The 22,044-nt window shown below is 42.1% G+C and overlaps 1 protein-coding gene across 4 annotated transcripts in view; it reads left to right on the top strand.

Annotated features, from left to right (window-relative positions):
• Window positions 1–16,077, top strand: part of LOC115162579 (cathepsin L1) — a 43,639-nt gene extending 27,562 nt beyond the window's left edge. For 3 of the 4 annotated variants that reach the window (XM_029714027.1, XM_029714025.1, XM_029714028.1), the window contains 5 exons: window positions 7,396–7,593; window positions 8,929–9,094; window positions 9,699–9,807; window positions 10,083–10,184; window positions 15,230–16,077. In XM_029714027.1, the coding sequence (XP_029569887.1) occupies window positions 7,396–7,593; window positions 8,929–9,094; window positions 9,699–9,807; window positions 10,083–10,182 (573 nt within the window). In that variant the 3' untranslated portion in view covers window positions 10,183–10,184; window positions 15,230–16,077. The remainder of the gene's footprint in view (window positions 1–7,395; window positions 7,594–8,928; window positions 9,095–9,698; window positions 9,808–10,082; window positions 10,185–15,229) is intronic. The other variant, XM_029714026.1, reaches the window with a different exon arrangement.
• The last annotated feature ends 5,967 nt before the right edge of the window (window positions 16,078–22,044 follow it).

Genomic DNA, 22,044 nt, shown 5'->3' with positions numbered 1-22,044 from the left:
AAAAGTCACTGTCGCATTGCACGCCTTTGTCTCTCTTTCTTCAGCCGGTAAGGGAGGGTTTTGAGGTTCACACATCCTGTTTGTGGTCAAATTATTCCTACCATGCATTAAGATATGATCTGACGTCACCTTCCATGATAACCTCAAAAAAGCACAGATCAGAACAACAGTTTAGTTCAATTTATTTCTGTTTCAGGAAATCCAGACAAGCATTGATAATATGACAACTTATTACATTAAACTTTTCTTAAAAACATTATCTCGTCGACAAATGTCAAAGAGCATAGAAACATACTGTTACTGCTAAAACCATTTTCAAAATTAGTCCATACTCCCTTGTTCTACTGGCGACCTCTCGGAAGAGTTACCAGATCATGAAGTTAGCACCCTAACCCCTCGCAGAAATCCCACACTCCAGTATCCCAATCTGGTGAAATTTGAATCGAAACAAAAACACAAAATGAAATCAGCAATACATACAGTTGAAGTCGGAGGTTTACTTACACCTTAGCCAAATTCATTTAAACTCAGTTTTTCACAATTCCTGACATTTAATCCTAGTAAAAATTCCCTGTCTTAGGTCAGTTAGGATCACCACTTTATTTTAAGAATGTGAAATGTCAGACTAATAGTAGAGTTATTTATTTCAGCTTTTATTTCTTTCATCACATTCCCAGTGGGTCAGAAGTTTACATACAGTCAATTAGTATTTGGTAGCATTGCTTTTCAACTGTTGAACTTGGGTCAAACGTTTCAGGTGGCCTTCCACAAGCTTCCCACAATAAGTTGGGTGAATTTTGGCCCATTCCTCCTGACAGAGCAGGTGTAACTGAGTCAGGTTTGTAGGCCTCCTTGCTCGCACACACTTTTTCAGTTCTGCACACACATTTTCTATAGGATTGAGGTCAGAGCTTTGTGATGGCCACTCCAATACCTTGACTTTGTTGTCCTTTTTTCCCACAACTTTGGATGTATGCTTGGGGGTCATTGTCCATTTGGAAGACCCATTTGCGACCAAGCTTTAACTTCCTGACTGATGTCTTGAGATGTTGCTTCAATATCTTCAAATAATTTTCCATCTTCATGATGCCATCTATTTTGTGAAGTGCACCAGTCCCTCCTGCAGCAAAGCACCCCACAACATGATGCTGCCACCCCCGTGCTTCAAGGTTGGGATGGTGTTCTTCGGCTTGCAAGCTTCCCCCTTTTTCCTCCAAACATAACGATGGTCATTATGGCCAAACAGTTCTATTTTTGTTTCATCAGACCGGAGGACATTTCTCCAAAAAGTATGATCTTTGTCCCCATGTGTGCTTGCAAACCGTTGTCTGGCTTTTTTATGGCGGTTTTGGAGCAGTGGCTTCTTCCTTGCTGAGGAGCCTTTCGGGTTATGTCGATATAGGACATGTTTTACTGTGGATATAGATACTTTTATTCCTTTTTCCTCCAGCATCTTCACAAGGTCCTTTGCTGTTGTTCTGGGATTGATTTGCACTTTTCGCACCAAAGTACATTCATCTCTATGAGACAGAATGCATCTCCTTCCTGAGCGGTATGACGGCTGCGTGGTCCCATGGTGTTTATACTTGCGTACTATTGTTTGTACAGGTGAACGTGGTACTCTCACAGGGGTCATTGAAAGGAGACCAAGGCGCAGTGTGAAAAGTGCTCATTCTTTTTCTTTAATGAATACACCTCAACAAAAGACAACAATTGACCGATAACAGTCCCATCAGGTACATAAGACTAATCGGAAACAACTACCCAAGTATGGCTTCCAATCAGAGACAACAAAAGACACCTGACTCTGATTGGAAACCATACCCGGCCAAACATGGAAAAACAACACATAGAAATAGAAAACTAGAACACTCCCACATAGAAACAAACAAAAAAAAACCCCACACAAAACAACCCCCTGCCATGCCCTGACCATTTTACTATGGCAAATGATACTTAAAACAGCCAAATATCTCTAACTGCTCTCCTTACCCCAACCATTAAATGTTTGTTTTAATCCACCCCATCCTTTATTTAGCATGTACTACCCTTAGACACGGCGACATTATCCTGTCACCGAATCTAACGATTCACTGGTCTCTTTTCCCATGATTCTCCATTACCACCGCACCACATAAAAAAAAGGTAAAATTCATTTTAGGTTTGGTAACCCCTATACCAATTCCTCCTGACCCCTCCACTCTTTTGTCCATTCTAGAAATCTATTTCAGAATAAGACGACATAAAATGTGCATCTTTTTCTAAATAAAACCACATCAATTGTCCCCCCCCCAAGGCTTTCTGAGTTTGCAAGGAGTGTTTGGCTATATAATTAAATGCGTTACCTTTAGAATCCATTCCCCTGGCATTTCGCATAGATTCTTCAACCCAAAATATGTTTTCCTGTGGCAGATTTAGCCAATTTCTCATCGTAAGGAATCCGTGATGTTTGATCCCTGGCCTCTACTAAAAAGTTAAGTAAGACTTGATCTCATACGTCTTCCTTCACGTAGAAACTGTAATCTATATGAACCACTTATCGATCGAACTGAGGCTACACACCGATATGTGACATTTCCTCTCCTGCTACTCACAAAAGGATTTGTTGTTGCTCTTTTGAAAACAATGCAGGTAAATTCAATTGATTGGACATGATTTGGAAAGGCACACAGCTGTCTATATAAGGTCCCACAGTTGACAATGCATGTCAGAGCAAAAACCAAGCCATGAGGTTGAAGGAATTGTCCGTAGAGCTCCGAGATAGGATTGTGTCGAGGCACAGATCTGGGGAAGAGTACCAAAACAATTCTGCAGCATTTAAGGTCCCCAAGAACACAGTGGCCTCCATCATTCTTGAATGGAATAAGTTTGGACTTGAACCCGATCAAACATCTCTGGAGAGATCAAATCAAATCAAAGTTTATTTGTCACGTGAGCCGAATACAACAGGTGTAGACCTTACAGTGGAATGCTTACTTACAGGCTCTAACCAATAGTGAAAAAAGGTATTAGGTGAACAATAGGTAGGTAAAGAAATATAAACAACAGTAAAAAAGACAGGCTGTATACAGTAGCGAGGCTATAAAAGTAGCGAGGCTACATACAGACACCAGTTAGTCAGGCTGATTGAGGTAGTATGTACATGTAGATGACTATGCATATATGATGAACAGAGAGTAGCAGTAGCGTAAAAGAGGGGTTGGCGGGTGGTGGGTGGGACACAATGCAGATAACCCGGTTAGCCAATGTGCGGGAGCAGTGGTTGGTCGGCCCAATTGAGTTAGTATGTACATGAGCGTATAGTTATAGTGACTATGCATATATAATAAATAGAGAGTAGTAGCAGCGTAAAAAGAGGGGTTGCAGGGTGGGTTGGGGGGGCTCACAGTGCAAATAGTCCAGGTAGCCAATTGATTACCTGTTCAGGAGTCTTATGGCTTGGGGGTAAAAACTGTTGAGAAGCCTTTTTGTCCTAGACTTGGCACTCCGGTACTGCTTGCTATGCGGTAGTAGAGAGAACAGTCGATGACTGGGGTGGCTGGGGTCTTTGACAATTTTTAGGGCCTTCCTCTGACACCGCCTGGTGTAGAGGTCCTGGATGGCAGGCAGCTTTGCCCCAGTGATGTACTGGGCCGTACGCACTACCCTTTGTAGTGCCTTGCGGTCAGAGGCCGAGCAATTGCAGTACCAGGCAGTGATGCAACCAGTCAGGATGCTCTCGATGTTGCAGCTGTAGAACCTTTTGAGGATCTCAGGACCCATGACAAATCTTTTTAGTTTCCTGAGGGGGAATAGGCTTTGTCGTAACCTCTTCACGACTGTCTTGGTGTGTTTGGACCATTCTAGTTTGTTGTTGATGTGGACACCAAGGAACTTGAAGCTCTCAACCTGCTCCACTACAGCCCCGTCGATGAGAATGGGGGCGTGCTCGGTCTTCCTTTTCCTGTAGTCCACAATCATCTCCTTAGTCTTGGTTACGTTGAGGGATAGGTTGTTATTCTGGCACCACCCAGCCAGGTCTCTGACCTCCTCCCTATAGGCTGTCTCGTCGTTGATCAGGCCTACCACTGTTGTGTCGTCTGCAAACTTAATGATGGTGTTGGAGTCGTGCCTGGCCATGCAGTTGTGGGTGAACAGGGAATACAGGAGGGGACTGAGCACGCACCCCTGGGGAGCTCCAGTGTTGAGGATCAGCGTGGCAGATGTGTTGCTACCTACCCTCACCACCTGGGGGCGGCCCATCAGGAAGTCCAAGATCCAGTTGGAGAGGGAGGTGTTTAGTCCCAGGATCCTTAGCTTAGTGATGAGCTTGGAGGGTACTATGGTGTTGAATGCTGAGCTGTAGTCAATGAATAGCATTCTCACAGAGGTGTTCCTTTTGTCCAGGTGGGAAAGGGCAGTGTTTAGTGCAATAGAGATTGCATCATCTGTGGATCTTTTTGGGCGGTATGCAAATTGGAGTGGGTCTAAGGTTTCTGGGATAATGGTGTTGATGTGAGCCATTACCAACATTTCAAAGCACTTCATGGCCACGGATGTGAGTGCTACGGGTCTGTAGTAATTTAGGCAGGTTGCCTTTGTGTTCTTGGGCACAGGGACTATGGTGGTCTGCTTGAAACATGTTGGTATTACAGACTCAATCAGGGACATGTTGAAAATGTCAGTGAAGACACCTGCCAATTGGTCAGCACATGCCCGGAGCACTCGTCCTGGTAATCCATCTGGCCCCACAGCCTTGTGTATGTTGACCTGTTTAAAGGTCTTACTCACGTCGGCTACGGAGAGCGTGATCACACAGTCGTCCGGAACAGCTGATGCTCTCATGCATGCCTTGGTGTTGCTTGCCTCGAAGCGAGCATTGAAGTGATTTAGCTCGTCTGGTAGGCTCGTGTCACTGGGCAGCTCGCAGCTGTGCTTCCCTTTGTAGTCTGAAAATAGCTGTGCATCCAACCTGACAGAGCTTGAGAGGAATTGCAGAGAAGAATGGGAGAAACTCCCCAACTACAGGTGTGCCAAGCATGTAGCATCATAACAAAGAAGACTCAAGGCTGTAATCACTGCCAAAGGTGCTTTAACAACGTAAAGCAAAAGAAAACCTACAAAAAATGTTTTTTTTTCTGTGCAAATGTAGTTTAAATATATTTTTTACACATTTCTAAAAACCTGTTTTTGCTCTGTCTTTGTGGGGTATTGTGTGTAGATGGATGAGGGGAAAAAGATTTGATACATTTTTGAATAAGGCTGGAAAAAGTCAAGGGGTCTGAATACTTTCCGAATGCACTGGACCACACTGTATATATATACTGCTCAAAAAAATAAAGGGAACACTTAAACAACACATCCTAGATCTGAATGAAATAAATAATCTTATTAACTACTTTTTTCTTTACATAGTTGAATGTGCTGACAACAAAATCACACAAAAATAATCAATGGAAATCCAATTTATCAACCCATGGAGGTCTGGATTTGGAGTCACACTACAGGCTGATCCAACTTTGATGTAATGTCCTTAAAACAAGTCAAAATGAGGCTCAGTAGTGTGTGTGGCCTCCACGTGCCTGTTGGACCTCCCTACAACGCCTGGGCATGCTCCTGATGAGGTGGCGGATGGTCTCCTGAGGGATCTCCTCCCAGACCTGGACTAAAGCATCCGCCAACTCCTGGACAGTCTGTGGTGCAATGTGACATTGGTGGATGGAGCGAGACATGATGTCCCAGATGTGCTCAATTGGATTCAGGTCTGGGGAACGGGTGGGCCAGTCCATAGCATCAATGCCTTCCTCTTGCAGGAACTGCTGACACACTCCAGCCACATGAGGTCTAGCATTGTCTTGCATTAGGAGGAACCCAGGGCCAACCGCACCAGCATATGGTCTCACAAGGGGTCTGAGGATCTCATCTCGGTACCTAATGGCATCCACACGGAGGGCTGTGCAGCCCCCCAAAGAAATGCCACCCCACACCATGACTGACCCACCGCCAAACCGGTCATGCTGGAGGATGTTGCAGGCAGCAGAATGTTCTCCACGGCGTCTCCAGACTCTGTCGCGTCTGTCACGTGCTCAGTGTGAACCTGCTTTCATCTGTGAAGAGCACAGGGCACCAGTGGAGAATTTGCCAATCTTGGTGTTCTCTGGCAAATGCCAAACGTCCTGCACGTTGTTGGGCTGTAAGCACAACCCCCACCTGTGGACGTCGGGCCCTCATACCACCCTCATGGAGTCTGTTTCTGACCGTTTGAGCAGACACATGCACATTTGTGGCCTGCTGGAGGTCATTTTGCAGGGCTCTGGCAGTGCTTCTCCTGCTCCTCCTTGCACAAAGGCAGAGGTAGCGGTCCTGCTGCTGGGTTGTTGCCCTCCTACGGCCTCCTCCACGTCTCCTGATGTACTGGCATGTCTCCTGGTAGCGCCTCCATGCTCTGGACACTACGCTGACAGACACAGCAAACCTTCTTGCCATAGCTCGCATTGATGTGCCATCCTGGATGAGCTGCACTACCTGAGCCACTTGTGTGGGTTGTAGACTCCGTCTCATGCTACCACTAGAGTGAAAGCACCGCCAGCATTCAAAAGTGACCAAAACATCAGCCAGGAAGCATAGGAACTGAGAAGTGGTCTGTGGTCCCCACCTGCAGAACCACTCCTTTATTGGGGGTGTCTTGCTAATTGCCTATAATTTCCACCTGTTTTCTATTCCATTTGCACAACAGCATGTGAAATTTATTGTCAATCAGTGTTGCTTCCTAAGTGGACAGTTTGATTTCACAGAAGTGTGATTGACTTGGAGTTACATTGTGTTGTTTAAGTGTTCCCTTTATTTTTTTTAGCAGTGTATATATATATATATATATATAGATATTTAATACAGACTACATCAAAAATAAGTGAGAATTTACAAAATTAGCCAATGGATAATGACAATTTTCTGGGTGGGAAAATTATAGGTCCGAAAACACAAGTTTGCACTTCCTTTTTTAATTTAGGCCACGGCTCAGGCAGCCAAGTGGACACAAGGCTTTTTGGCTCATCTCAGTCACAAATAGGAATAACTTTGCATCTGTTTCTGATTAATAAGCAATGCCATGCTGGTGAGTGGTAACATTCAAATAAACCGATTCCTGAAATGAAACGTAGGCTGTCATATGACAGGAAAATATACCACATTCACATGGATTTGCACGAAGTGGGCAGTTTGGATTTGTCACTTCAAGTCCCAAAACATCATACTTTGACTAAAACAATGACTTACTGACTTAGATCGTTGTGTAATATCATGGGTAAGCTCTGGCCATCGTCTCTCAGCTCGAAAAAGTAGATATCTACTGGTGTGGGCTTTAAGTGTAATTTTTCTCCCCACCTACCTCCCTCCTTCCATCCCTCCCTCCCTCAGACTGGCTCTATGGAAGGCCAGCACTACAGGAAGACCAATAAGCTGGTGTCCCTCAGTGAGCAGCAGCTGGTTGACTGCTCCGGCGAGTTTGGCAACATGGGCTGCATGGGTGGTCTCATGGACCAGGCCTTCGAGTACATCAAGTCCTTGGCCCCTGGAGGCCTGGACACTGAGGACTCCTATGCCTACCATGCTGAGGTGAGCATTGAATAGTGGGCAGGGTTGTGTTCATTGGGACCACACGTTTAAAAACATTTCAGTTAATTTTCTTCCATTTGGTACCTAATGAATACACCCCAGATCTTGATAGAAGTTGTCTTTAGGTACAGATCTTGCAACAGATGGCTCTCCCTAAAGCCCAATGGTTAAGCATTAGAAATGAGAAATGCCAAACTGACCTTAGGTCAGTGTATAGATGGGATCAAATTCATCCTTCTCTCACGCCAGCCCACATCAGCCCCACACAGAGCAGTAGTAGGCTACAGGGTTAGGCTCAATTCATAATTTAAATGAGAATGCCTCATAAATTCCGATTCAATTCTTGAATTTGAATTTAATTTGAATTGAAGTAGTAAACAGGATACAAAATTGCAATTCGAATTTGAATGAAAGGAAATAGAATTGAAAAGTGAAATTCAATTAAATTCTAATTATTCTATTCCGTAATAGGTGTAGTCTATACAATCCTACATCTTGTACATAAATACATCAAACATGTTGTTATATACATGCATATAAAATATTGTTGAAACAATTGATTATCAGGACAAACTTTTAAAACGTGAATGATCAAGGAAAACAAAACTTGTACGTGAATATTCTAAGTTGTTATATTTCATTAATCACTTAATGTTCTTCAAATATGGGGTAAAAACTACATTTCCCATAATGCATTAGTTGAACCCTCAAGTTGACCCTGAGGCCTTCAAAAAGAAGCAAAACAAATTAAAATGGTTGGTGGAAATATATTTCGCTATTCTAAGCACTAAGGTTAAAGGAGTATGAACATTGTTTCCAGAGAAAGGTGATATATTCTTTGGTATCTGGAAGAATGAACTGTCATATTCAATGAAATTCATGTTCTATGACTGAGTGGAATTTATTTTAATTGCACTGAATTCAATTCTACTTCCTGTCACTCAAATTCTAATTCTACATCTTGTGGTGTGTGGCCATTTCCATTCTAATTTAAATTAATGAATTGAATTGGAGCCAATTCCAACATTCTGAATTAACCACCTCCTGACTCAAGGAAGAAGCACAACAGTGACATCTAGTGCAAATGCTTAGTGGTGCAATATAATCAGATGACAAGGAGCAGACAGCTGAGAGCCTTATTTTACAATGACACATTTAGGTGTGAATATAATATATGTGCTTACTTATACTAGTTCATGCTATTTTTGGCCAATTTTAAGAATACTTAATATTTTAACCTACAGTCAAAATAATGCTTTTCTACTGAACTTTTGCCGTAAACAATTAGCAACTACATTTCCACAGTGTATATTTAACAATGTCTTACTATGACAGGACAAGAAGTGCCACTACAAGCCAGACAGTCTGGGTGCCACCTGCACCGGGTACGTTGACATGACCAGCGGTGACGAGAGCGCCCTGCAGCAGGCCGTGGCCACCGTCGGACCTGTGTCTGTAGCCATTGATGCTGCACACTCCTCCTTCCAGCTCTACAAATCAGGTGAGGTCTTTTTTTTAGACATGCCTCTTTCCAGATGAATAAGGTTAGGCCTTTTAAGACCCGGCTCTCTCTAGATTAATCAGATTAGTCTTTTTAAGACATGCCTTTCTCCAACCTGGACCTACACTTGTCATCTTGGTCAAACTTTAAACAAACTATAACTTATAAAGCGTAATAACCCCTTTATAAACCCTTTATAACCTTAACCCTTTAGCTAATAACAGGTCGTGACGTCTGGTTCTTTAACAAATGTGGCATAGGTTTTATACTGCCCTTTAAATAGTATGACATTTTCTCATGAATGATTTTTGAAGCATTTATGTAGGTAGGCCTTATAAAGGGCTTATGAAAGCTTCATTGAGACTCCATAAGTTATGGTTCATAACTGTGTACTGAATGATCTGTGACTTGTTATCTTTTTTCTTAGATGTACAGTAATACTCCCTGTGTGTTTTGTACATTGAAAGCAATGTATTGACTTGGGCGTCAACAGTCATGATACATATCCTTTGCAAAATATTCAATATGTGACACATTTAAACTGATACCAGGCTGATTGTGTGTACAGTATATTGAGGATAACTGAATGGTTGTTCATTCCCAGGTGTCTATGATGAGCCAGACTGCAGCAGCGATCAGCTGGATCATGGTGTGCTGGCTGTGGGCTATGGCACTAGTGATGATGGCCAGGACTACTGGCTGGTGAAGAACAGGTAAACAACATACTGTATGCTGTATGAAATCAAGCTAGGCCTATCTGATTGGTCAAGAGAAACCATAAGCCAATGGTGTTGCAGTTGTATTTCCTAATCTCAGTACTGTCAGAGATGGGCTCTGTTATAATATGGTCGCGGTGGTTAGTTAGAATGGGATCTCATGTGCCAAGAACAAACTATGATGCTTAAAACAGGTGGTTTAAGCGGTCCAACACACTAATATCAATGTTGCTATGCCATTGCTAAATGTTTGCTTGATGTGTGTGTTCTAGCTGGGGCCTTGACTGGGGAGATAAGGGCTACATAATGATGTCCAGGAATAAGCACAACCAGTGTGGCATCGCCACGGCCTCCAGCTACCCCCTGGTCTAAGGGTGAGTCTTACAGGCATCAGTGTCCATTACAACTACTGTATATCTATACTCGCTTACGATCTCATTAGTTACCATAGCATTAGATCACAACTATATCTATAGTTTAATAACCAAGGGCTCTATTCAATCCGTATCGCGGAAGTTCAGCTTGACTGAAATTTGAAGGCAATTTTCCTGTGTTAGCGGAGACTGCATTCACTGCTTTAATTATCTTTACATTTCTATCGCGCAATCGGTAACGCTTCAGCGATACAGATTAAATAGACCCTACTAGCAGTGTCTATCCCAATTATTCAAATGATAAACATGATCAGCTTGATACACGATACAGCTTTACTGTGTATCCTCCCTCCCAGACAGAAGGGCCTTTGTGTACTGAGTAAACATTCATATTGGATTGAAGCAGATCTGGAACGTATTTACTTTGCAAGGCCAAAAGTTCATTCCGTTTGGCAATTCATCACACATTTGCCCACAAACATGTCAAATCAACTTAATCATTGTAATGCACAGTGATTCATGCACACTACAGATGTAGTATCTTAATTTAAGACAGTTTTCCACAGCATGAAAATAATCCTGCAGCAACAGGATATGTTAATTGTTTTTTGGATGGTCATTTTTGTAGGGGTTAATACAAAACAAAAATCTAGTCTGAAATTTCAAAGTGGAAATTACAAACTTCAGAAGCTTTTTAAAACCTCAAATACACTACAAGTTCCCCTGCAACAGGGTGATCAAATGAAAGGGGAATTTCACCATGGGCAATTTGGGCATGTTTTCATCATTGCCCAGAAGGAAGGTGGGTCTGGGCTTCGCGCGCTGAATGGTACACCCTATGACGGCTTCTGGTATATTAATGGGGGTGGGGGTCTGAATAATAAATGTGGTCTTGCACGGTTCTATGTGATAATGATCACTCTCCAGACGTAGGATCTTAATTTGAGCCAGTTTGCTACAGCAGGAAAAATTATCTTGCAGCAACAGGAAATATGAATTATTATCTGGATTATAATTAAAGGCATATTTTTTTTGTAGAGATTGATACATTTTACATTAGGGTAAATCAATTATGACATTTTTAAGTGGAAATTACAAACTTTAGAAGACTTTTTAAACCTTGAATACACTACAAGTTAGCATTTCCTGCTATGCAGGAAAATTCTCATCAACAAAACAGTGTTCAAACTAAGATCCTACATCTGTTTACATTTTTGTGCATGTAGATATTGTTGATCTTGTTCGATAGTGTCACGTCCTGGCCAGTATAAGGGTTAATTGGTATTGTAGTTTGGTCAGGACGTGGCAGAGGGTATTTGTTTTATGTGGTTCAGGGTGGTGTTTTTGTTGTAAGGGCATTTGATTTAGTATTCCGGGGTTTTTGGGCACTGTTCCTTGTTATGTATGTCTATGATTGATCTAGCTGTTGTATGTCTATGTGTGGTCAATTGGGGTTGGGACTCTCAATTGAAGGCAGGTGTTGTCCATTTGCCTTTGATTGAGAGTCCCATATATTAGGGTGTGTTTGTATGTGTCTTTTGTGAGAGATTGTTTTTGCACTGCGTTTGTGAGCCTGCAAAACTGTTTCGTGTCGTGAGTATCAGTTATTGTTTTGTTTGTCAAGTGGATGCTTTACTCTTGTTTTTGTCAGTAATAAAACATGAGTGTCCACAATCCCGCTGCATTTTGGTCCTCCTTTCCTCAACACCACGAAGACTGTGACAGAGAGCCATTGGACGTCTTTCTGTGACGTTCCTATTGGCGGATGAATTGCTAAATTAACAAGCTGACACATTGTTTCCGGTCTCTGAAAGACTACAACTCGTGTGGGGTGGTGCCTTGTGCTCTGGGCCCCATCTCTCACCCAAGGCAGGCTTTTTTGAAAGGGATACAGACACTAACAGCACAATCCTTTGGGCAAAACTGAAAGAACTGACCAGACCACAAAGACTTCAAGTGATTCCTCTCATCAACACGAATTTGACAATGGAGCATTTTGTTTAAGTTCATTTAGCTCCATGGTGACATTCAATCATAGATATTTCAACCGGAAGAGGATTCAAAACAAATAGTTGGATTTAGCTAGAAGCTGAGCTACAGCTGATGCCGGCAGCAAGAGGGCAGATGACAAATACGGTGGCGAGCTAAGTAAGTTATTTTTACTGCAAGCCACCTAACTAGCTAACTTTAGATTATCTACTAAAACCCATATTCTGTATTGCTGACTAACGTTAACATACTACTATGTTACAGTAGGGGGAAATTATTATTATTAGTAAAGTCCCTTCTCTTTTTAGTCGTAGATACAGTGCATTCGGAAAGTATTTAGACCCTTTGAATTTTCCACATTTTGTTATGTTACAGCCTTATTCTAAAATTGATTAAATTCCTTTTTTTCCTTCATCAATCTACACACAATACCCCAGAATGACAAAGTGAAAACAGGTTTTTAGAAATTTTAGCAAATGTAAAAAAATACATCAATACCTTATTTACATAAGTATTCAGACCCTTTGCTATGAGACTCAAAATTGAGCTCAGGTGCACCCTGTGGTAAATTCAATTGATTGGACATGATTTGGAAAGGCACACAGCTGTCTACATAAGGTCCCACAGTTGACAGTGCATGTCAGAGCAAAAACCAAGCCATGAGGTGGAAGGAATTGTCTGTAGAGCGCCGAGACAGGATTGTGTCGAGGCACAGATCTGGGGAAGGGTACCAAAAATGTCTGCAGCATTGATAGTCCCCAAGAACACAGTGACCTCTATCATTCTTAAATGGAAGAATTTTGGAACCACCAAGACTCTTCCTAGAGCTGACCGCTCGGCAGAGGTGAGCAATCGGGGGAGAAGGGCCTTGTTCAGTGAGGTGACCAAGAACCCGATGGTCCCTCTCACAGAGTTTCTCTGTGGAGATGGGAGAACCTTCCAGAAGGACAACCATCTCTGCAGCACTCCACCAATCAGGCCTTTACAGTACAGTAGAGTGGTCAGACGGAAGCCACTCCTCAGTAAAAGGCACATGACTTGAACTTTGCCAAAAGGCACCTAAAGGACTCTTAGACCCTGAGATTCTCTGGTCTGATGAAACCAAGATCAAACTCTTTGGCCAAGCGTCACGTCTGAACGTGACGGTGAAGCATGGTGGCAGCATCATGCTGTGGGGATGTTTTTCAGCGGCAGGGACTGGGAGACTAGTCAGGATCGAGGGAAAGGTGAACGGAGCAAAGTACAGAGAGATCCTTGATGAAAACCTTCTCCAGAGTGTCCTTGAGTGGCCCAGCCAGAGCCCAGACTTGAACATGATCAAACATATCTGGAGAGACCTGTTAATAGCTGTGCAGCGACGCTCCCATTCAACCTGACAGAGCTTGAAAGGATCTGCAGAGAAGAATTGGAGAAACTCCCCAAATACAGGTCTGCCAAGCTTGTAGCGTCATACCCAAGAAGACTCGAGGCTGTAATCACTGCCAAAGGTGCTTCAACAAAGTACTGGGTAAAGTGTCTGAATACTTAAGTAACTGTGATTTATTTTAAATACATTTGCAAAAAATATATAGATTTATGTTTTTGCTTTGTCATTATGGGGTATTGTGTGTAAAATGTAATCCATTTTAGCATAAGGCTGTAACGTAACAGAACGTGGAAAAAGCCAAGGGGTCTGAATAATTTTTGAATGCACTGTATGGCTACCAAACAGCAAGCTACAATGTTACAACCAAGGGCTGGAACCCAAATTATTTTTAATCGTTTTGTTTCACTGTTCCGAACAGCAAATTAAAGTTCAGAATCGGTTCATACCCCCCAAAATAATGGGTTATATCTTTCCTTTCTGCTCCTTTTTAAACCTGTGTAATCAACATTACATTACTTCACCAATGTATAGAGCAGCTTGCTATTGAGTGGGAAAGCTATGTGCATGCATTGGACAAACAAGTGTAGTGTAGGGTGTTACATGCGACTGAAATTCTGCATATGAGGAGAGTGCTGGGCATCTTGTTGCTATGACATGCATTATCTGAATTAGGCCCGTGGAATTATACCTACGGAGGAGCGGCTTCTTTGAATGTCTTTGAACTTCAGAGAGTTGCCATAACTAATGTTGGACGAGAGCTAACCCTTGACCATGTCTCACATTTCCATTACATTACACATAATGCCACCTAGAGTTTTTGAGAACTAGACCAGAGCAATCTTAGCTAGCTAACAAGGTTGTGTGTGTGCAGAGTGGCACCAGAATTAAAATGAAAACACATCTTACCTTTTTGCACATCCAATGTGAAATGTGATAACTAATAGAATCCTTAAATAGCATTGAAAATGTTAATCCGTTCTCTAATTAAAAATCTCTCTCCCTAATTACTGAATCTCGCCTGTAATGTCAGTAGCTACAGTAGACTATGCATGCTTCGGAGGGAGGGGGAGGGGCAGATAGACACACACCAACTATGGAAGTCTGTTCGGGTCGTTGCGTGTCAAAAACATACAGGTTAAATAACCCTATTTGACCCGTCAAATAACACTGGACTGACTGACTGACACTGGAAAACGTTTCTGAGTGACAGTGAGGGCTTTGCATTGGCACTTTGTTGCATTTCTTTGTGGGACTGGAAAAAAAATGCCCGAAATGTAAAATAAAGTTATTATTTGGTTCCCATGCTTTTAAAATAACGGTTCTGTCCTGGAACCGTATAAATCACTTTCGTTCTGGTTTTGTTGCTCTAAAAATTTCATTATTTTCCGGTTTTACTTTCTGTTCCCTGAACCAGTTACAACCCCTGGTTACAACCAGCCACCTAAAGCTAGGTTTACCAGCAAATGTTAGCACATGACTGGAGTTGTCTAGCTAGTTAGCCTGGTGCCTGCTAACTTGTTATTGTTTTCTTCTATTAGGCTAGATATTGTTCTAAATGTAATCTCTGTGCCTGTGCACATGTATGCATGTTCAATTAGTCTACGCTAATGTTGATGTTATGCTGGTACAGTTCAACTGTCATTCAAACTGTACAATAGACTATCATTTATTATCTTTTTTTGTCTTACAGACAATACCGTTTGGTGACTGGGATTCTTCCTGAAGATGGAGAGTAACAGAATTTATTTGTCTGTGTGTGTTATTGTATCAGAACCGTTTCCCATGAACTGTATCCCTCTTGATGGATTGGACATTATGCTGGATTTGAAGCAGAAGATGACTCAAGAGGAGCTGAATGACAGTTTGATCATGACAACATTCCTCCCACAGGCTGTGCAAGTATTCCCTGAACTTTACATACTGTATCTTACTGTATGTTTCTTTGTGAATGGCAATTTCATCATGAGCACCTCTCCCATCATTTGCTGATCACCAGTTCTCTTGGCTAGAAATTGTTACACCAGATAAAGTGATTTAACCAAAGATTTTTGGTATCCATTACTGGGAGTTACAGGATAGTTACTGTTTAGTGTAATAGCACAGATCATTTTTGACCAACCTTAGCGATGCTGTCTTCATCCTCGACTTGTGGGAACAGGAGTCTCATAAAATGTCTGTGACCAGTTGTCAGGAGTCAGTTTGAATTCAGAAAATGCTCCGTTATCTCATTGATCGACACGAGTGTCTGTCATCATGACATGCGGCACTTTGGGGTAGACACCCAGCTGTGCTACACCAAACAGTACCTATCCTGTAACTCCCAGTAAATGATACCAAAAATCTTTGGTTAAATGACATTATCTAGTGTACCAATCTGTATATACAGTTCTCTGTACTACTCTGTTCATGCTGTATTTTCTGTATGTTACTTTTACTATATAACCTTGTTGAATACCAAGTTCTCTTTTTGAGTTAAATATTGTACACTCCTTTGTATTTTAGATCTTGACAAATAAACATTATTTGGATATATCTGAATGTCTAACATGTGTGTGTGATGCTTCAGAGCCCTGTACAGTTTATAAAAAATATATTCTGTGTATCCATAAAGGCAGCCAAATTTTGAGGATTGATAGAAAATAGTTATATTTATTTTATGGTGGTTCTACATGTTCTTATGCTGAGACACACTGTCCTTTATCCACTTTCAGCACATTAGCAATGTTGTTTGGCATGGTAGGCTGAGGAAGCTAAGACTCTGTGCTTGTGGCGAATGGTCTTGTCCTGTCTGCGGTGTATGGTCAGCTGGACAAACCTCTGCCAGAAGTGGTGTAGGGCTCGTAGACCTTAAACACCAACTGTTTGTACCTCTTGAAGATTTGCTGGGACTGCACGTCTCCTGGAAAGACATGGTTGTGGTGTTGCCATTTTACACTTTTTTTGGAAGGGACTTAGGGCAACACACCTTTTGTCACAAGCGTCGTTAAAGGTAGACCAAAACGCAGCGGGTACGTGAATGCTCATCTTCCTTTTATTGAAGAAAAAGAAATAAATACACTTACACAAAACAAACGACGATAACAGTCCCGTAAGGTGCTCAGACTATACAAAGAAACAACCACCCACAAAACACAAGCTGAAAACCCCCTACTTAAATATGGCCTCCAATTAGAGGCAACGAAGAACAGCTGCCTCCAATTGAAGGCCAAACCAAAACCCTGAACATATAAATAGAACAACTAGATAACCACAGAAATAGATGACATAGAACAGTACCCAAAAAACCTAACAACACAAAACAAACACACCCCTGCCACGTCCTGACCAACTACAATAACAAAATGACCCCTTTACTGGTCAGGACGTGACACCTTTGTTGGTAAAGGTGTTAACCAGTTGAGACCTAAGTGTTTGGAGATGGACAATGAGGGACATTGGGAGCTGCTTTTGAGAGGGAAGATCAGTCACGAAAGTGAATGGGCTGGGAGGCTGCAGAAGGTGTGAAAAGTTTTAGGAGGGCAGTTCTTACACAGTATGTACTGTTGTGTATGGAAGATTGGGGAGAAATGACACCTTTCAATTGTTTTCATACACAACAATACATCTACTGTCTATAAGCACAACAGTGCACAACCAAATACCCCTTCCTCATCTCAAAGACCTATCTGTAATCCTCCCCCAGCCCATTGACTTTGACATATCATTCTTGTCAGTAGTAGCCATTGGCAGGGGATTTCTGTAGATGTGACTTTGTTTTGTGTTTGGAGAATCTGCAGAGAGAAGAATAAGGTGGTTGTCATTAATGTTGTAATCTTGATTTTATACCTTTCAGTGAGCCTTGTTCATTTTTGTCCCACAATCTTGTTGTGCTCCATAACCTCAAGATGTGTCCCTTTCTTCATGCTTGTGCACCCAAAATGCTGCCGCTTTGAGGTATTTTTCCGCAGGCCACAGTGGAAGGGCTACAGATTACCCATTTTCACCTTTGTAAAACTCAGGTTGACTAAATTGATTACATGATCTGGAAGGTACTCTGTGGTCCTCAGGCTACCTCTAGCCACATGTAACCCCACGAAAACAAACAAAAACCCATACAAACACTACCTAACTCGTGTTTATGCCATGCTTACTGTATGTTGAGCTATCTTAGCAGTTAACTTGTGAATATTTTTGTCAACTTAGCTTCACCTTGTGCAGAGCTAGGGGTTGGAAGCACATGCTGGTGTAATAAGATTCTGTACCACCAACAAAACACACAACAATACACAATTTAACCACCTCACTAATTGTTTTAGACTGGCTAGCTTAGCACACCAAACACTAACATTTCAATATTGTCAGCTTGCTGTTAGCTAGCTGGCATCACTAAATTGGCAGCATGATTGCTAACCAGCTGAGAACCAACAAACCAACCATAGATGCATACATATTTATCATTGCTACCAAAACACAGAGAGTGAGTAAGCTATATCAACAATTCTATTTTTAGTAACAGAGTTTTTTCCAGACAAGGTTGGAACAGATGGCTCCCAGATTGAGTTACTCTTACTTGCTAAAGTTAGCTCGCTTATATAAGCTAACTTTAGTCAAAGAACAAACAAATAAACATGTTTACTCTGCTGAAGGTAGCTACCAGTCTAGCAGTGACATCCATGGCATAGGTGAAATAGACTTTCAAGTGTGTATCCAAAAGATAGCAAGCTAGCTATATGTGACCAACTGGCTCGATTCGGTCTTATGTACATTGGATAAAAGTAGAGATTCAGAGCTAGAAAATGGTATATCATACACTACAGGCACAATGGGAAAGTAATTATGCTTTGAAAGATGATAAACTTGTCACCTCACTTTGAGAAATGGCCTTTGAATGTTTTGGTACACCTACTGGAGAGTTCTTCTTTGTCTACACCCATTCAGCATTGTTCACACCCTGTTAAGCCAGCCCCACCCATCTCTTTTAGGATTCACATGTGAGGTCATGTGCTAAGCAGTGACTAGTGTAGTAAAGATTAAGACTAAAATGGGTAAAAGTAGTAGCCTACAATAAGGAAAAATTCCAGGTAAACAGTGTCCAGATAAAAATATTTTATAAATATTAGATGACGCTTACCCAGACACACTTGTCTACATTGATGGGTCATGTGAAAGAAATGCTATAACCAAGCAACTATTAAAGCAGGAAGCACCAATGACTCGGTCTATAAAAAAGTGGTCAGATGAACAGATGCGAAACTACAGGACTGTTTTGCTAGCACAGACTGCAATATGTCCCGGGATTCTTTTGATGGCATTGAGGAGTACACAACATCAGTCACTGGCTACATCAATAAGTGCATCGATGTCGTCGTCCCCACTGTGACTGTACGTACAGTGGCTTGAGGAAGTATTCACCCCCTTGGCATTTTTCCTATTATGTTGCCTTATAACCTAGAATTAAAATAGATTTTTTGGGGGGGTTGTATCATTTGATTTACACAACATGTCTACCACTTTGAAGATGCAAAATATTTTCCAATTGTGAAACAAACAAGAAATAAGACAAAAAACCTGAAAACTTGAGCGTGCATAACAATTCACCCCCCCAAAGTCAAAACTTTGTAGAACCACCTTTTGCAGCAATTACACTCTCTTGGGGTATGTCTCTATAAGCTTGGCACATCTAGCCACTGGGATTTTTGCCCATTCTTTAAGGCAAAACTGCTCCCGGCTCCTTCAAGTTGGATGGGTTCCGCTGGTGTACAGCAATCTTTAAGTCATACCACAGATTCTCAATTGGATTGAGGTCTGGGCTTTGACTAGGCCATTCCAAGACATTTAAATGTTTCCCCTTAAACCACTCAAGTGTTGCTTTAGCAGTATGCTTAGGGTCATTGTCCTGCTGGAAGGTGAACCTCCCTCACGGTCTCCAATCTCTAGAAGACTGAAACAGGTTTCCCTCAAGAATTTCCCTGTATTTAGCGCAATCCATCATTCCTTCAATTCTGACCAGTTTCCTAGTCCCTGTCGCTGAAAAACATCCCCACAGTGGTAGGTAGCCTAGTGGTTAGCGTGTTGGACTAGTAACCAAAAGATCAAATTCCTGAGCTGACAAGGTAAAAATCAGTCGTTCTGCCCCCGAACAAGGCAGATAACCCACTGTTCCTAGGCCTTCACTGAAAATAAGAATTTGTTTTTAACTGACTTGCCTAGTTAAATAAAGGTTAAAAAAATGATGATGGTATACTCAGAGAGGTGTTGGGTTTGTGCCAGACATAGTGTTTTCCTTGATGGCCAAAAAGCTCCATTTTATTGTCATCTGACCAGAGTACCTTCTTCCATATGTTTGGGGAGTCTCCCACATGCCTTTTGGCGAACACCAAATGTGTTTGCTTATTTTTTTCTTTAAGCAATGGCTTTTTTTTCTGGCCACTCTTGCATAAAGCCCAGCTCTGTGGGGTGTTCGGCTTAAAATGGTCCTATTGACAGATACTCTATTCTCAACTGTGGAGCTTTGCAGCTCCGTCAGGGTTATCTTTGGTCATTTTGTTGCCTCTCTGATTAATGCCCTCCTTGCCTGGTCCGTGAGTTTTGGTGGGCGGCCCTCTCTTGGCAGGTTTGTTGTGGTGCCATATTCTTTCCATTTAAAAAAAATATATTTAATGGTGCTCTGTGGGATGTTCAAAGTTTCAGATATTTTTTTATAACCCAATCCTGATCTGTACATCTCCACAACTTTGTCCCCGACCTGTTTGGAGAGCTCCTTGGTCTTCATGGTGCCGCTTGCTTGGTGGTGCCCCTTGCTTAGTGGTGTTGGAGACTCTGGGGCCTTTCAGAACAGGAGTATACATACTGAGAACATGTGGCACTTAGATAGACATTTTAAAAAAGTCCACCTGTGTGCAATCTATGTGACTTCTGAAGTTTATTTGGGGGGTGAATTTTTGGAAAAAATATACATTTTCATTTTACTTAACCAATTGGAACTATTTTGTGTATGTCCATTACATGAAATCCAAATAAAAAATAAATTTAAATGACAGGTTGTGATGCAACAAAATAGGAAAAACACGAAGGGTGATGAATACTTTTGCAAGGCACTGTAGACGAAATCAGGGCAAGAGTTGCTTTCCGAAGAGATATCCGTGATTGTAACATATACTGTTTCACGAAACATGACTAGCTGGGGACATGCTGTCGGAGTCCACACAGCCAACGGAATTTTCAGTGCATCGCGCCGACAGGAAAAAAACATGGCTCTCTCGGGACATGTTGTCGGAATCGGTATAGCCACATGGTTTCTTCATGTGTCGTGCCAACAGAAATAAACATCTCTCCAGTAAGAAGAAGGGCGGGGGTGTATGTTTCATGATTAACGAGTCATGGTGTAATTGTAACAACATACAGGAACTCAAGTGCTTTTGTTCACCTGACCTAGAATTCCTCACAATCAAATGCCGACCGTATTATCTCCCAAGAGAACTCTCCTCGGTTTTCGTCACAGCCGTGTATATCCCCCCCGCAAGCGGATAACAAGACGGCCATCAAGGAACTTCACTGGACTTTATGCAAACTGGAAACCATATATCCTGAGGCTGCATTTATTGAAGCTGGGGATTTTAACAAAGCCAATTTGAGAACAATGCTACCTAAATTCTATCAGCATTTCAATTGCTGAACACGAGCGAGTAACATGCTCGACCATTGCAACTCTAACTTCTGCAATGCATACAAGCCCAGGTCCTCCTTTTGGCAAATCTGACCATGACCATCTTGTTGCTCCTCTCCTATAGGCAGAAACTATGACAGGAAGCGCCCGTGCTTATGGTCTAGCCAACACTGTTCTAACCAATCGGATTCCAAGATTGCTTCGATCACGTGGACGTGGATCATATGGATCATATGGACGTGGATCACATGTTCCGGGTAGCCTCAGATAATAAAATTGATGTATACATTGATTCGGTGAGCGCGTTTATAAGGAAGTGTATAGGAGATGTTGTACCCACCGTGACTATTAAAACCTTCCCTAACCAGAAACCGTGGATTGATGGCAGCATCCACGCAAAACTTAAAGCATGTACTACTGCATTTAAACATGCCAAGGTGACTGGATATATGGCCGAATACAAACAGTGTAGTTATTCCCTCCGTAAGGCAATGAAACAAGCAAAATGTCAGTATAGAGACAAAGTAGAGTCGCAATTCAACGGCTCAAACACGAGGCGTATATGGCAGGGTCTACAGACAATCACCGATAACAAAAAGAAAACCAGCCCCGTCTTGCTTCCAGACAAATTAAACAAATTCTTTGTGCGCTTTGAGGACAATACAGCGCCACTGACGCGGCCCACTACCAAAGACTGTGGGCTCTCCTTCTCCGTGGCCGACGTGAGGAAAACGTTTAAACATGTTAACCCTCGCAAGGCTGCCAACCCAGATGGCTTCCCTAGCTGCGTCCTCAGAGCATGCGCAGACCAGCTGGTTGGTGTCTTTACGGACATATTCAATCAATCCCTATCCAAGTCT

The sequence above is a fragment of the Salmo trutta genome, chromosome 25, assembly GCF_901001165.1.
Source record: "Salmo trutta chromosome 25, fSalTru1.1, whole genome shotgun sequence".
Classification (NCBI taxonomy): domain Eukaryota; kingdom Metazoa; phylum Chordata; class Actinopteri; order Salmoniformes; family Salmonidae; genus Salmo; species Salmo trutta.
Note: the sequence above shows the minus strand (reverse complement) of the source record. Positions and strands in the feature narration are given on the sequence as shown.